The 14245-nt window shown below is 31.7% G+C and overlaps 2 protein-coding genes across 2 annotated transcripts; one reads left to right on the forward strand and one right to left on the reverse strand.

The window, feature by feature from the left end:
* Positions 1–3137: 3137 nt before the first annotated feature.
* TRIADDRAFT_53370 (uncharacterized protein) lies at positions 3138–4531 on the forward strand (the record flags this gene model as incomplete). Its single annotated transcript, XM_002109355.1, has 2 exons — positions 3138–3983; positions 4340–4531. The coding sequence occupies 2 exons, from the start codon at positions 3138–3140 to the stop codon at positions 4529–4531; spliced, it is 1038 nt and encodes a 345-aa protein (XP_002109391.1).
* Positions 4532–11653: 7122 nt separating this feature from the next.
* TRIADDRAFT_35487 (expressed hypothetical protein) lies at positions 11654–13246 on the reverse strand. The gene is made up of 3 exons (XM_002109911.1): positions 13208–13246; positions 12638–12777; positions 11654–12059 (listed from the first exon to the last, which is right to left on the reverse strand). Exons 1-3 carry the CDS (start codon positions 13208–13210, stop codon positions 11828–11830), a joined length of 375 nt encoding a protein of 124 aa, XP_002109947.1. The 5' UTR covers positions 13211–13246; the 3' UTR covers positions 11654–11827.
* Positions 13247–14245: the final 999 nt, after the last annotated feature.

Raw genomic sequence — 14245 nt, forward strand, 5'->3', positions numbered from 1 at the left:
AATCTTTTCTGATTTTTGTAGGCTAATAAGCGTATACTTTATTTTGCTTTATAGTATCTCCTTATTCACATGCCAACAAAAAAATGTCAAATTTTCATTCATATATACTACTGTCATAATATTCATATAGAAAAGCTGTACTTTCTCAAGATCATAGAAAAAGTCTTAAAGCAAAATTCGTATGCCTAACGCCTTATATGATCTCCTTAATATCGAATGTAATCCAAATCTTGATAACCCTCCCATGGAAAGATGAAATTGATATACACAAGCCTCGGGCTAAGCCAAACTGTGAATTCAAAGATTCGAAGTTATGGTTGAATTTCGTAATTACTTCTCATACACTTGTCTATTGGAAAATCGTATCATAATATGTAAAATTATATATACAAAGGTATCAGTAAGTCTATTTGATGTTAACCTAAATTTCATCCAGCAAAACAAAAATTGCGCAGTACTTGCATGATAGGATACTATAGAAATTTATTGAATATAGTAGGTAATGACGTTATAAATATATCATATTATATACATAGATATGAGTTTCGTATATAATATACGGACATACGTACGTATATGCCCTTGCAAAGGTATACATTATCCAGTATACAAGTATAGCAAAAAATTTTTTCTATAGAAATTGAAATGCAATCAAAACACAGTCTAAAAATCGATTGAATCTCTCAATTAATAGATTTAATTACTGGCTCCCGGTATTTTTGTTCGTAACATTAATTACCTACATAAAAGCTCAGATTACTTCCGTCGAAACTAAGAAAAGAGACCGTTAAGTCTGCTACACTAAACAATGCCTCCCGTATAAAAGATAATGAAATAAAGTATCTCTTTGAATACATAACATTACATTGGCCATTGACACGTACGTAACAAAAACTACAATCCGATGCCAAATATCATTACAATCAGAAGATAATCGCCAGTTATAATTGTAAACTAGTTCTGTTTCATTAATGACCATTATTTAAAAATTCTTCAAATAAATTAAATATTCCGTATTATAATTTAAATACAGAATAAAGTACCGGTAATTGTACTGATATTATAGATGCTCTCTCTAGTAGGTACCGTGGTTATGATTAGTTGAAACGAAAAATAGACAAGTCCTAAACATAATCATCGCACGTCAAATAAATTAACTGTACATTATTATACGAAGAGAAATCGATCTACTATTTCCAGAAAGGCTATTACTAATCAAAGCTTTCCGAAATGTTAATCAAATGATTCAATTTCTTTAAATCTCAGCAATTACGAACTTATATCACAAACTTGGTAGTTTAAAGTGACGTTTAAAAATTTATGTAATTATCTCTCCGATGTCACAACATATATACTACTGCTATTTCAGTTTAAGTTTGAAAGTCACGTAGATAGTATACAGTGTGAGATTTAGGAAAATATTAAATAAAGATTTTATACAGTTGGAATTGTCGACTAATAGAGTTAAGGAAATGGTTGAACTCTGTAATGGCCTTCGAAAATAATTAATACAGCATTGTCTATTAATTTGAACTAAGTATTGTCAAAATATGATGAAAAATAATTAAATATCCTTTACTGAAGATTTCATACAAGATATTCTAGAAAAATCATCACTTATATTTTGTCCTGTAGGAAATCTTCATTTAGCTAACGAATATTGCTTCTGTTATGTTATTGGTATTGTTTTCATTTGCATGTCTATTTTTTGAGACTTTATAGTGTTTGTTACGTCATTTATTTTAAATATTACATCATTGTTTTCTATGTCACTTGGAGACTGGATTTACTTAATGTTGCCAATTTAAGCTTGGATACAATTACTTAAAAATGCTATTTACTAAATGTAAATACAATATCTATTTTTAAGTTAAAATGTATAAGGTTTAAATTGCTACAATTCCAGATCAAAGTGATAATTTCAGGTTTGTTCCCATAAGATATCAATTCTTATTCTCAGAGAAGTAAATTGTTTAACGTTTGAGAAATGAAAATCAATCTCTGGCAGAGACTGTTGTATTAATTATTTGTGGAGAAGTAGTAAAAGCAAATTTTATTAATACCACAACCCTTAAGAAACCCATTCAATATTCTAGTTGTATAAATCCTCTCCTACGATAAAGTTATTGGATAGAGATTCTAGATAATCTAGAAGATTCTCTAAGATAAATAGTTACCAACTTTTCAAACTTATAGTGGTACTTACTTTCAGTCCTAATGGTATCATTCTAGTATAACTTTATACGCTGCATTCGAGGTAAAAAATTTTATAGCAAGATATAAATGAATAGGAAAATATGAAGTCATTCACCTCATTTAACTTTTAGGTTACTCAATCTATAGGTAATTTAGAATTAGATTGTTGATTTTATACTGACTGTACAATAAATATCGATAGTCAATGTTATAAAGAAAAACAGCTTTGTTGTTGATCTTAGGAATACAACTACTGTCAGCTTGAGTAATACTAATTATAATCGAAATTTTGCTTTCCTAGGTATCAATAACTTAGAATTAAATTTACTTCCTAGGATAAAAATAACCCTGGGAAGATGTATATAATAAATACTTATAATTTGTAAAACTATAATAATAGCAGGTCCTAGATCATTCTTTATGTTAAATTGTATTTACCGTTGCGATAGTGAAGAAATCACGTAATATCTATAATTTACCTATACAAATCTTAATCTTATACAAGTATTTATTGTTGCCATGATATTATTTTATTTATACTCATTATCTACTGGACATTTGTTGTCTCGGCGTTGTCATTATAGCCTGTACTTTTTATTTATATTATGCGTCATATAGAGTCTGATTAACTAATTATTTGGCAAAATAATTTAACCACCGTTATTTGAATGCTTCCATTTTTTGGCCTATCTATTCATTACTATCCAATCACATGTTTGACATATGCATATATAAAGGGAGTATAGCAAAAGGACATCATTCACAAATTATTACATCCTTACGTTAATATTTCAATTATCGAAAATCATCGTGTTTAGCAAGCAACGTTTCGACTATAATTATCTGCAACGGTCAATACTATGATAATTTATTACTTCAACATTGGCTATCCATCAATTTACCATTAATACATATGTAGATTGCTATTACCAACTAGAAAAATGAATATTCACGACAACATATCTGAATTTATGGAGAACATAAACGGTGCTATTAATGGTTCTATATCCAAAGACTGGCTTTTACCGAAGCGAAGCATTGTAATTGATATTTCATTTATTATTTTAGCATTAGTTATTACAGTCAGCAATGTCAAATGTGTCTATAAGATTGGTAAATCATTTCGAAAATATAAAAGTAACACATTTTATAGCGCCGCTCGTTTACTGATGACCTTGTTAGTCGTTGTCAACACATCATTTTTGATACTAATTTCATCAATCATAGTTCCTAGTCAATTGGTTGGTTATTGGATTGGTGGTATTTATACTTGCAATACTGTAGGAGTCTTAATCGAGATATGGACAAATTTTGTTACATTATTAGCTACTATCATCAGTTTGGAGAGATACCTAGCCATTAAAAAGCCATTCCGCTATAATAATTTATGTAGTCCATGGAAGATTAAACTATTATTAATTTTCATATTAATCATCAGCTCGCTTGTTGGAATATTATCTCTATTTTTAAATAGATTTGCTTTAATCGCTTACGTTCCTGTCTGTCAAATCGTTATTGATAATGTACACGATATTAATTCTTTGGAATATGCTACTCTGTGGCTAGATATGAGCTGTTTTATTCCTTGCTGTGGCATTTTACTGTTAACAACAATGGAAGTTTTACTAGAATTGAAGCAAATGTCAGTTCGAGTTAGAAATCTATCCGTTATACCATTACCTTTATCCCAATACGGTCATAATCGAGATCTTCGGCAAACTAAGAGATTGGCGAGAATTGTAATTATGATAACGGTTCTGCATCTATTATGTTGGATTCCTCAAAGAGTAAGTAAAAAGCGCAATACTACGCATATCTTTACGCAATAGATCGCTTATGCCAAGTTCTAATTAGAATTCTTAGTTCTATAGTAAATCAAATAGATGATACGCGTTGGATTTGAGTTACTTGTAGAATTTATAATGTGAATTCGAGTAGAAGATTACTATTTCTTAAAAGAATTAGCTGGCGAAATAATTAATATTAAGCAAGTGATTAAGAATAATATTTTAGTGTAGAAATTACTTGATGCCATTTAGATTTTATATCAATTTTCAATATCCAATAATTCAATCGTTAATAATTTCAATTTATTATCGCTAAATCAATTCACAATAATTTATTAATTCTTTATCGCCTCTAGATATGTACTTACATACAGCGCTTGAGCGGTATCGATCAAGCAAGCTATGTATTCTACTCTCACGTTTCCGTTATAACAAAAATGCTAGACATGTTAGTTGTGCCATTGGCTATATTCTGGAGTCAGCAAAAATGTATTAGCAAGAAACGTCGGTCAAGAATTGGAAAGTCGTTACCATTGGTTCCGCCATAATTGTTAATATTTCTTTATATGTGACTATGCTGGCTATCTTGATAAACCAGCTTCATACAAATAAAGTTAATGAATGTATATATATGTATGCTTTTGCCAGCTTGAATATTAAAGATGCTATACTACATATTTTATATATTGAAATGCATTATATTTATTTATGCAATAAATAATTGATACCCATTGCAGCTATTATCAATTGTCAGTTAAAGGTGTAATTCATTCACAAATCACGTATTACTTTCTTACTGCATGTATCTTCCGGTCTTCTTGGAGTAAATTCCGGTATGATGTGTCAGCCATTGATAATTTATGGTTAAATTAGCAAAATGGGGCAATTTTAAGGTTTAAATTATTAGAGTAATTTGAAATAATACTCAAACTACAGTATTTGCATTGTATTAACTTGGTTTAGGCTAGATAGTCCTGGACACTATACACGTATCATATTCATTCTAAGTATATCTGTTAATTTACTTTAATTTTTAATTTATCACTAGAGAACATATAAATTCATAATGCAAGTAAAAGCACAACATAATATCTAACATATATCCTGATGACTGTTTGATCTTTTATGAAGATATACTGCTATGGATATTTCGAGTCATGACAAAAATCACATATGAGGTTTGCCCAACTTATAACTATATATTTGCGCGAATAAATCATTGAAACAACTCACCTAACTATTTTTAGCAATATTTTGATTTTTTATGACAGAATTAATGACAAGCAGTTTCGTATTTGAAATGCTTTTCTGTTACAAATGAATTATACATTGGGGTAATTGTGAATTATTGTATTAGCTCAGGAATACTCTCTGATATTGATAAATTTTAAAATTTTAAATCTACGTATGCAAGGTTGTGTGTACATCAAATCATATATTGCATCAAGTGTTTAAAGTAAAATTAGATTTTTAGGTTGTGCTACGATAATTATAATGCTTTGTACCAAATAGAAATCGAAGCGTTCAGCGACGGTAAAATGAAAATTTTTTCATCGTAGTTTCTGCAGCTAGAATGCAAAACAGATTCTACTTATTTCTTGCTCTTACCTCTACATTTACCTCCAGGATTTTCTTGAAATGCTGCTACTGAACGCTAAATCATCTTCTACGTTAGCTTCTTCATAATACCAATGATTTGGCCCTCTGTTATTCTAATAAAGCTTCTAAATGATAACCTTTTAGTATATATTTACTTCATGATACTCATTCAATCAGTTTCATTCGTGTTCACTAATACTACAATGCTCTTATAAAAACGTGCAATTGTAATTATTGATAGCAACTAATAAAGATCGCAAGAGCAAAAGTATCAAGTCTCGTACCCGGTGTGTCCTCCTAAGCATCTTAAATATAATTTATAACTTGATAATATTTCGATGGCAAGTCCGTTTCTTATTAAAATATGCCTCTCTGTAGGCTAATTTATAACTTTAGGAAGTACAATGTAAACCAATTTATAGCAAACCTTAATGAATGCAATTGACATTTATAATTGTATAAAATCGTAGTACCATGTAATTAACTGTATCATTATAGCAGAAAATGTCAATAAAGTCTAGCACATATCAAGTTCAATTGCTATGCACTTAATAAAATGAATAAACCATTTCATAAAATTTATATTTTAGGATACTACAGGACGTTTATGGTGGTATGCTAGGTAATAGCAGTACATTGTAAAGCACAAATATATACTGTCTACGTATAATTATATATAATGAACTACAAAGTGATATTCGCTTATTTATGGAGAGAAAATCTTTTTCAACGGAGATAAAAAATAAAATAAATGTGGTCACGTTTTAACTTGGAAACCTATTGAATTTTAGCGATTACATTGTTCTATTAATCTTCGTTGTTACCGTTCAAGTTTTTAAAACTGAACCATTCTTAATAAACTACATGATATAGAGATTTAAATTTTGTTGCGATTACGAAAAGAGAGAATCTTAAAATATGCTCTATTGTACTACAGTAAGCAAAACATTACTTATGCGATATAATGCAGAGATTCAAATTTTGTTGAAATACAAAAAGAGACTCTTGATTAAAATGTGCTCTGCTGCACTACAGTAGCCAATACATTACTTATGCTATATGATACAGAGATTCAAATTTTGTTTATTTGGAGGGTCCATTATACTATATTACAATCAAAAATATATTCTGTGTGAAAACATCGAGCTAAAAATTTTTCTTCGACTAGAGGATGTTAGATCAGCCGTTGACAGGTGCTTCAGAAATTGGAGATCCCTGTTAGATATCGCTGCAGTATGAAGACGATCACAGCTATAATAAATCATCGTAAGCATATTTTAAATTATTAATAACTTTTGTCTAAACTTCTGACTAAGTTTTTTTCATGGAAAATGATCATTGTTTCATCTAATTTAACTAGAACATAGATACGTTGTCGCGATAAATAGTAAAGCACGGTACCTGCAAGTAATATTAAAATAAAAACGGGTCTAAAATAAAAATTACCTGCATCAAATTATTGCTACATGAAGGCAAATAAATCGATTGCCTCTAACATTAGGTTTAAGCTATACTTTGAGCAATAAAAATCAAATTGTAAATCAAATTGTAACTTTATTCAATCTCATCAACTACCTATGCTATAGCTTTCTGATAGTTGAGGTACTTTAAAGTGATATTAAAAATTAATGCGCTCTTTTCGCTCATATTGCAAACCGTATACTATAGCTATTTCAGTTATATTTGAAGGTCACATAGACCGTCGAACACAAATAGCGAGGTATTGACTTTACTTAATGCTGTGATAACTGTTACATGCTAGTAGAAGCTGTTAAATCTTCGAAAAACGATGGAGAATTAAATTATCATTTTTTATTAATAGAATATTTTGCTTTAGTTTTAGTCAGCTATAGTCAAAATCCTATGGAATAATTAAATCTTCTTCTGCAATATACTTTACAAATTTCCTTTCATATCGAATATATTAAAGATCTTGATTCGATTAATGAGTATCATTTCTATTATTTTAATTATCATTTGTTTTTGTTTTTTTGTTTATCGTCCACTTTCTTCAGATACAATAGTTCAGCTATATGGATAATTTTTCAAATATTTCATTATTGTTTCTTTCCTACCGGTACATTATTAGAAAACCGGATTTATTTAATGTTTATCAAGTTGCAAACGTATTTGCATAAATATAAAATAATGGCACATATGAATATCCATTGAAACACTATAAATTATAGGTCTATCTGATTGTTAATTTCACGATTTATTCACGTACGATAATAATTCGTGTTCTTATCAAATTTAGTAAGAAAATTCATTTCGTGCTTGGAAATAGAAACTTCGATTCACATAGGGACAGCAATATTTAATTGTTTGTTTTGAAATGCTAAAGCAGAATCTTATCAGTTTACTGACTATTAAGAGACACCTCGTCATTTTTGATTTATGTAAATTCCTTCTGTATTTAATTAATACCGGAATACGATACTGATGATTAAAAACCTGCTAATTTCTTGACGGCATTGTCTACTCGCATTTTTATATACATTAAGTCTATTAGATAGTAATTCTACGATAAGAATATAATTAAGATTTGATATTATGTAATATAGAATTCCTAATCTGTTTAATTAATAGGGAATAGGATCTTAAGATCTCAAAGCAAAATCTGCCAATTTATGCATGATTAAAGAGACCCAGCGTCATTTTCTAATTTATGTAAACTCTTCCTGGAAATGATCTAGCATACTGCCTAGATAACCGGTAATCTATCTGTCAATTTCTAAATAGCAGATGATCATGACTGATATACTACTGATATACTGTGTAATTTTATGTTTTCTAGATAGGAATCACACGGTAAAAGAAATCGAAAGTACCAAATTGTCCAATATAGAATTTCTAGATCATTTGACTAATGGATGATATCGAAAGTATCTTGTTTATTTTTCACAACAGTAAAACAAAAATCCATATTGGACGTCATCAAGTAGCTTTCGTCACGAAAGCTGTCAGAATCCGACTGATGTAAACTTTAATGACAAAACTAATTCAAATTTCACATGCGTACGTGTATAATGATGATAACGTAAAATTTAAATTTATTGACTACACCATCATTGTAAATAACTTTGGGCGATATACTGTCTCCATACGTATTAATAAAAACGAACAATTAGTAGAACTGTGGTAACTAACAGCCGAAGGTTGGCCGATTTCTTTATATTAAGTTGTATTTACATTCATGATACTGAATAAGTCACGTAGTATCTATAATTTATTCTTACAAATCTCTATCCAATGCATGCAAGTAAGTATTGTTCTATTCAACTAATTTTGAATTATCCTAATTATCGCTCCGACTTTTGTTGTCTTGCATTTTATATTGTGGTGCTGCATCAATTAATACTCATATTACGTAGCATGTTCTATCTAACCAGTTCATTTTTTAATAGACTAATTCTTAATCGAGGCCACTGAATGCTTTATTTACCTGTTTATTCATTTTTATCCCGATAAAGGGTTAATATTTACATATATAAATAGTACCAAAGTACGCGTAAAAGGATATCATTTCACAATCGTTGTTACACTAATACGTTAATTTACCAATTATTGAGATTCATTTTAATTGATAAACCGACAATTCTTGGGTTATAGTTAAATCTTTATTACCGACAGTCAATAGCGTGCAAATTTATTCAAAGCCTAACTATCCATCCAACTACAGCACCATTAATGTCTACTTAGATTACTACTACCAGTCAAAAATAATGAAAATTTGCAACAACGAATCTAAATTTATGAACTGCATCAATGGTAACATTAATAACTCTATATCCAAGAACTGGATTTTACCAAAACGTAGCATTATTGCCAATGCTTCATTTACTACTTTTATGCTAATTATTACCTTGACTAATATCCAATGCATTTACAAGATTGGTAGATCATTACGAAAGTACAAAAGTAATAATTTTTATAGTATGGCTCGTTTATTGATAATTTTGTTAGCCATTGTCAATACATGGTTCTTGATATTAATTTTATTGATCGTAGTTCCTAGTCAATTGGCTGGTTTTTGGATTGGTGGCATTTATACCTGTAATATTGTAGGCTCCTTGATCGAGATATGGACAAATTTTGTTACATTAATAGCTACTGTAATCAGTTTGGAGAGATATGTAGCTATTAAAAAGCCATTCCGTTATAATTATTTATGTAGTCCATGGAAGATGAAATTGTTGTTGCTGTTGATATTCATTGCCAGCATTCTTACTGGAATAATATCATTATCCCTAAATAAATTTGCTTTAATTTCTTGCATTCCTATCTGTCAGATCTTTATTGATCATAGGCATGAGATTAACTCTTTGGAATATATTACATCATGGTTAGATTTGAGTTGTTTTATTCCTTGCAGTGGCATTTTACTTTTAACAACATTAGCAGTTTTACTGGAATTGAAACGTATGTCAATTCGAGTAAGAAGTATATTCGTTATGCAACCATCCTTATTGCAATCTAGCCGTAGTGGAGATCTTCGACAAACTGAGAAATTAGCGAGGATTGTTATTATAATAACACTTTGGCATCTGTTATGTTGGATTCCTCAAAGAGTAAGTAAAGTTAGTAAAATAGTATTTCATAGAGTAACGAGTATCCATAAAGTTTGTTCTAGTAAGATTAAATGACGATAGGATATTAGAATCGGATGAGAATTTTATATGAAGTGAATATGGACGAAAGGTTACCATCTATTAGTTATATAGTAATCAATATCTGCCAATCTAAAGGAGAGATATTTAATAGCTCAAGAAGACTTCGATTTCATACATACTTGTTAGCATCTGATGATTTAATCATTTAAAAGCTTCAATTTGTTATTACATAGCTAACCTACAATATTATCATTTTTTAAATTATCTTCAGGTATGTTCGTTTATACAGCGCTTGGGCAACATTGATGACTCGTGTTTTATATTCTATGGTTATATTTCTTTCATAACTAAATTGTTGGACATGCTAGTTGTGCCATTAGCTATATTTTGGAGTCACCATAGATGGACTGGATACAGATATCGATCAAGAACGGGGAAATCACTGCCGTGAGGATCGCTTCAATTCTTGATAAATCACCACGTTGGCTATTTCTTACCAGTCAAAATGTTACAAGCACTCATATAAATGTAAAATTGATGAGTAAGGGTATTTCTCGTATACTGTATTTACGACCATAGGGGGTAATCAACCTCCACGTTCACGAATATTGCCTTATGCCTTAGTTACACTATTGTCCTTCATAACTCCCGCCACATGTACTGTATTTTGATAAAAGTATTTGATTAGCTTGCAGTAGTGAGTGGAATTTCTGATTATATTATTTAAAAATTGTAATACGTATAGTATTCAAGTAAATTATATATACATATATAAACTGAATTTAAGAGGCGTCGTATTTGCGACATTTTACATCACTTATGTTATGATTAGACAAATAATTCTAATTTGTATTTATTTGTCGGTAATTTTGGAATCATGTTGAAGATATGTTTACGTCTTCAGACGGGAAAGCTTTTATCCCAGGCAGCAGAAATAAAAATTGAACTGTTCGATTTCCAGGTGTGCATATCGTGCCTCTAGTAGAATTGTAACATAAAGTAACAGAGAGTAGAGCTATTGGCAATTTTACAAGTCAGTTGAAAGGCTACTGTTCAAATAGTGCATCTTGTGGAGTTCATGATTGATTATGTCAGTGAATAGGTAATTAATTTTTGGGTATTAGAAGCCTTATTTCAACACTATATTTGTAATAAGTGTATATCGATATAGATAATACAAGTGTTCAATCTTGGACTGCTAGGCAGTCTAGATGTGCCGTTAATTCGGAGAAATTTGCCGTGTTGTGCAGTACATAACATGTACATATAATAACGGCATTTGGGTTGACTGGTCTGCATCTAACATTGAAGATTTTATAGCAACAATACGCACAAAAACTAACCCTGTGATACAAATGAGACTGTATTGATAGACATCCATTTGGTAGATAAATGTAAACAGTACAGTATACTATATAACCGTTATTGAGATCAAGGGTACAAGTAAATTTCACGATTCAAACATGGCATTCTTTTCACCAAATCTTTTTATTATTCTATGTGGACATATTCAGCAACTGGAATTACATCCACATTGCGACTTTGTTCAAACGAAAATTTTTTACAGATCTTTCCAGTATAGTAAAATGTAATAAGATAGCACATCAGACAAAATAAAATGCTAATGCATTCTTACTCTTTTACAGCATATTTACGTATGGCGTAATGAGCATCGTGCTTTCTTTGTCTAACTGTTTTCCTAGATGCTTCGAACTTGGTTAACCTTCTTCGCATGGCTCGAGTTTTCTTCGATCTCAAATCTAGTGGTACGAACTTCTTCTTCTGGTAGAATTTACGCAAATTTTCTCGTTGATTTTCAGAAATTACCGTCTTGATCCTAGCGATAGCTTTTCTAACCGATTGACTAGATAGCAAAAGAACGGAAAATTAGCAAGTACTTTAGATTATTACACTGTCAGGATACACCTTCATTTCTAGTCGATTGTAATTTTGGTTGAAGTATAGTATTATATTGTCCTATTTAGCCTTTTATACACCAGTGCAACACAACGACAAGTATAATGAAAGATATTACGAATAGTCCTTTGACAGTTAATGGGATTCTAGTACAGTAGTATGATCGAATAACAACTTCTGATAGGCTATCACTAAGCATCTACTAAAGTACCGTACTGGATATACAGTACTGTCAAAGCTAGCAAACAGCGTGTTATCATTGTAGTTAAGGTAGTTCAATTCCATCTGTGTAAGAGTAGTGGCAGTAGAAACTATCCTTGCATTGGTTTCGTTTGGTTTTGCTATCTACAAGTTAGGTTAATCCTACCGAAAGAGCAAGGGATTTCCTACACATCGATTATTAGCTAGAGTGATTCATGCTTGGTTTGATAGACCCAAGTCTAGCAGTAACTACTGTGTTGCAATCGTCTTATTACAGGTGCTATTGGAGTAGATTAAGTTATCGAATTGATTGTATAGGCTTACATTTTGGAAACTTTATTAGGGCCGCCGCTAGTTACTTTAGCAACGCGTAAAGCTTGCAATTCCGTTTTCAGGTCATCGAGCTGTTTGATCAAGTCTTCTTTGCCCTGCCCTCGAAGTTGATGTGCTTTAACTTTAGTGGCCTAAAAAAGTTAGGAGGGAAAGATTAATCAACATCCACGATCCAAGCATAGAATCCATGCAACCGTTGTCAATGGACATCCTAGAAACTACGAATAGCGTTATGACGATTGAAAAATACTAGCGATCGCCATGTTGGAAACTTTTCTCACTGACACAAGGTATTACTCTATTTAGTCATTTCCTATAGAATTGGAAGTACTGCAAGCACGAAACGAGCATGTAGCGTCCTATTGACAATAGTCCATGTCACTATCCACTATCTTGACTGTACCGAAGAATAATTATGAAAAAAAACCAACTATTTCATGATGACTCGATCTCAAATCGGATACATTGGTATTTATTGTTACTGGATAGGAGAAAAAGAGATGAATTGATGCAAAGATGGAGTAAGATTGTGTATAGATTGAAGAATTGGAGATGACCTACCATGACACCTTGCTCGTTGTGGCTGGAAAGTGTAGAAAGAAAGAGAGGAGGAAGTGTGCGCAAACTCCTTGTCTAGCCGAGTTCAGCAGTAGCCAAAGGCTGCGGTACAGTACAGTACAGTAGAACTTTTCCACAGTACACTGTACAGTACAGTACCGTACCTGCACGTGCGCTAAAGCGATCGGACGAGAGGAAAGTTGCCTACAACTAAACACACTGACAGTGCTGTAATGCTACAGTACCATTTTTTGCGTCCAAGGTACAGTACTGGACAAAACTTAGTACTGTACTGTACAGTACAGTACTGTAGTCCCTGCTGTTACATTACTGTATCACCGTAGCTGAGTACCTTACAAGGAATGTCAGTATAGGACAAAAAGAGATCCTAAAATGCCGTTGCAACCCTTGACCAATAAACGGCTCCTCCTTTTCCAGGCTAGCTATGGACATCAAGTCAGGGTCTTGGTGCGTTATCATTTCCTTTAGTATGCCTGTGCGACAAAATATGACCCCAACTCCTTAGCAACTGTACTTTTGCAACTGGAAAAGGAGGAAGAAAAAATCCAGTACAGTACAGGGTATTACAGTTGATTACAGTGGAGGAAGGAACAGTTCACAGTACAGTACAGTAAAGTACTATAGTCCCTGCTGCAGTAAAAAAGAAAACCTAGGGTAAAAACAACTTCACTGCAGCATACTGCTGAAACTTCTCTAGCAATGTATACCAAGGGCTAAATTGCACTCTAGGTTCTTGAAAATAATGAATATACAGTACACTACTGGACTTCATAATGCACACTTGCATTTGGTAGTACAGTAGTAGCAGCGACTACTGAGCGAGAGAGAGAAGTCCACGGCCGTAGTCCCTTCCATTGTCTGTCCATCGACAGACACTGGACGACATCTTCATACTGCTACGTGGAGACGTATCAGACAGACAGACGCTCCGATGTTACAGTCTACAGTACTGTAGGATACAGTAGATTTCTCCAATGTCTCTACAAGATTGATACAGCCTCTTGTCTACAGTACACTGAC

This window comes from Trichoplax adhaerens, genomic scaffold (genome assembly GCF_000150275.1).
Source record: "Trichoplax adhaerens TRIADscaffold_2 genomic scaffold, whole genome shotgun sequence".
Classification (NCBI taxonomy): domain Eukaryota; kingdom Metazoa; phylum Placozoa; class Uniplacotomia; order Trichoplacea; family Trichoplacidae; genus Trichoplax; species Trichoplax adhaerens.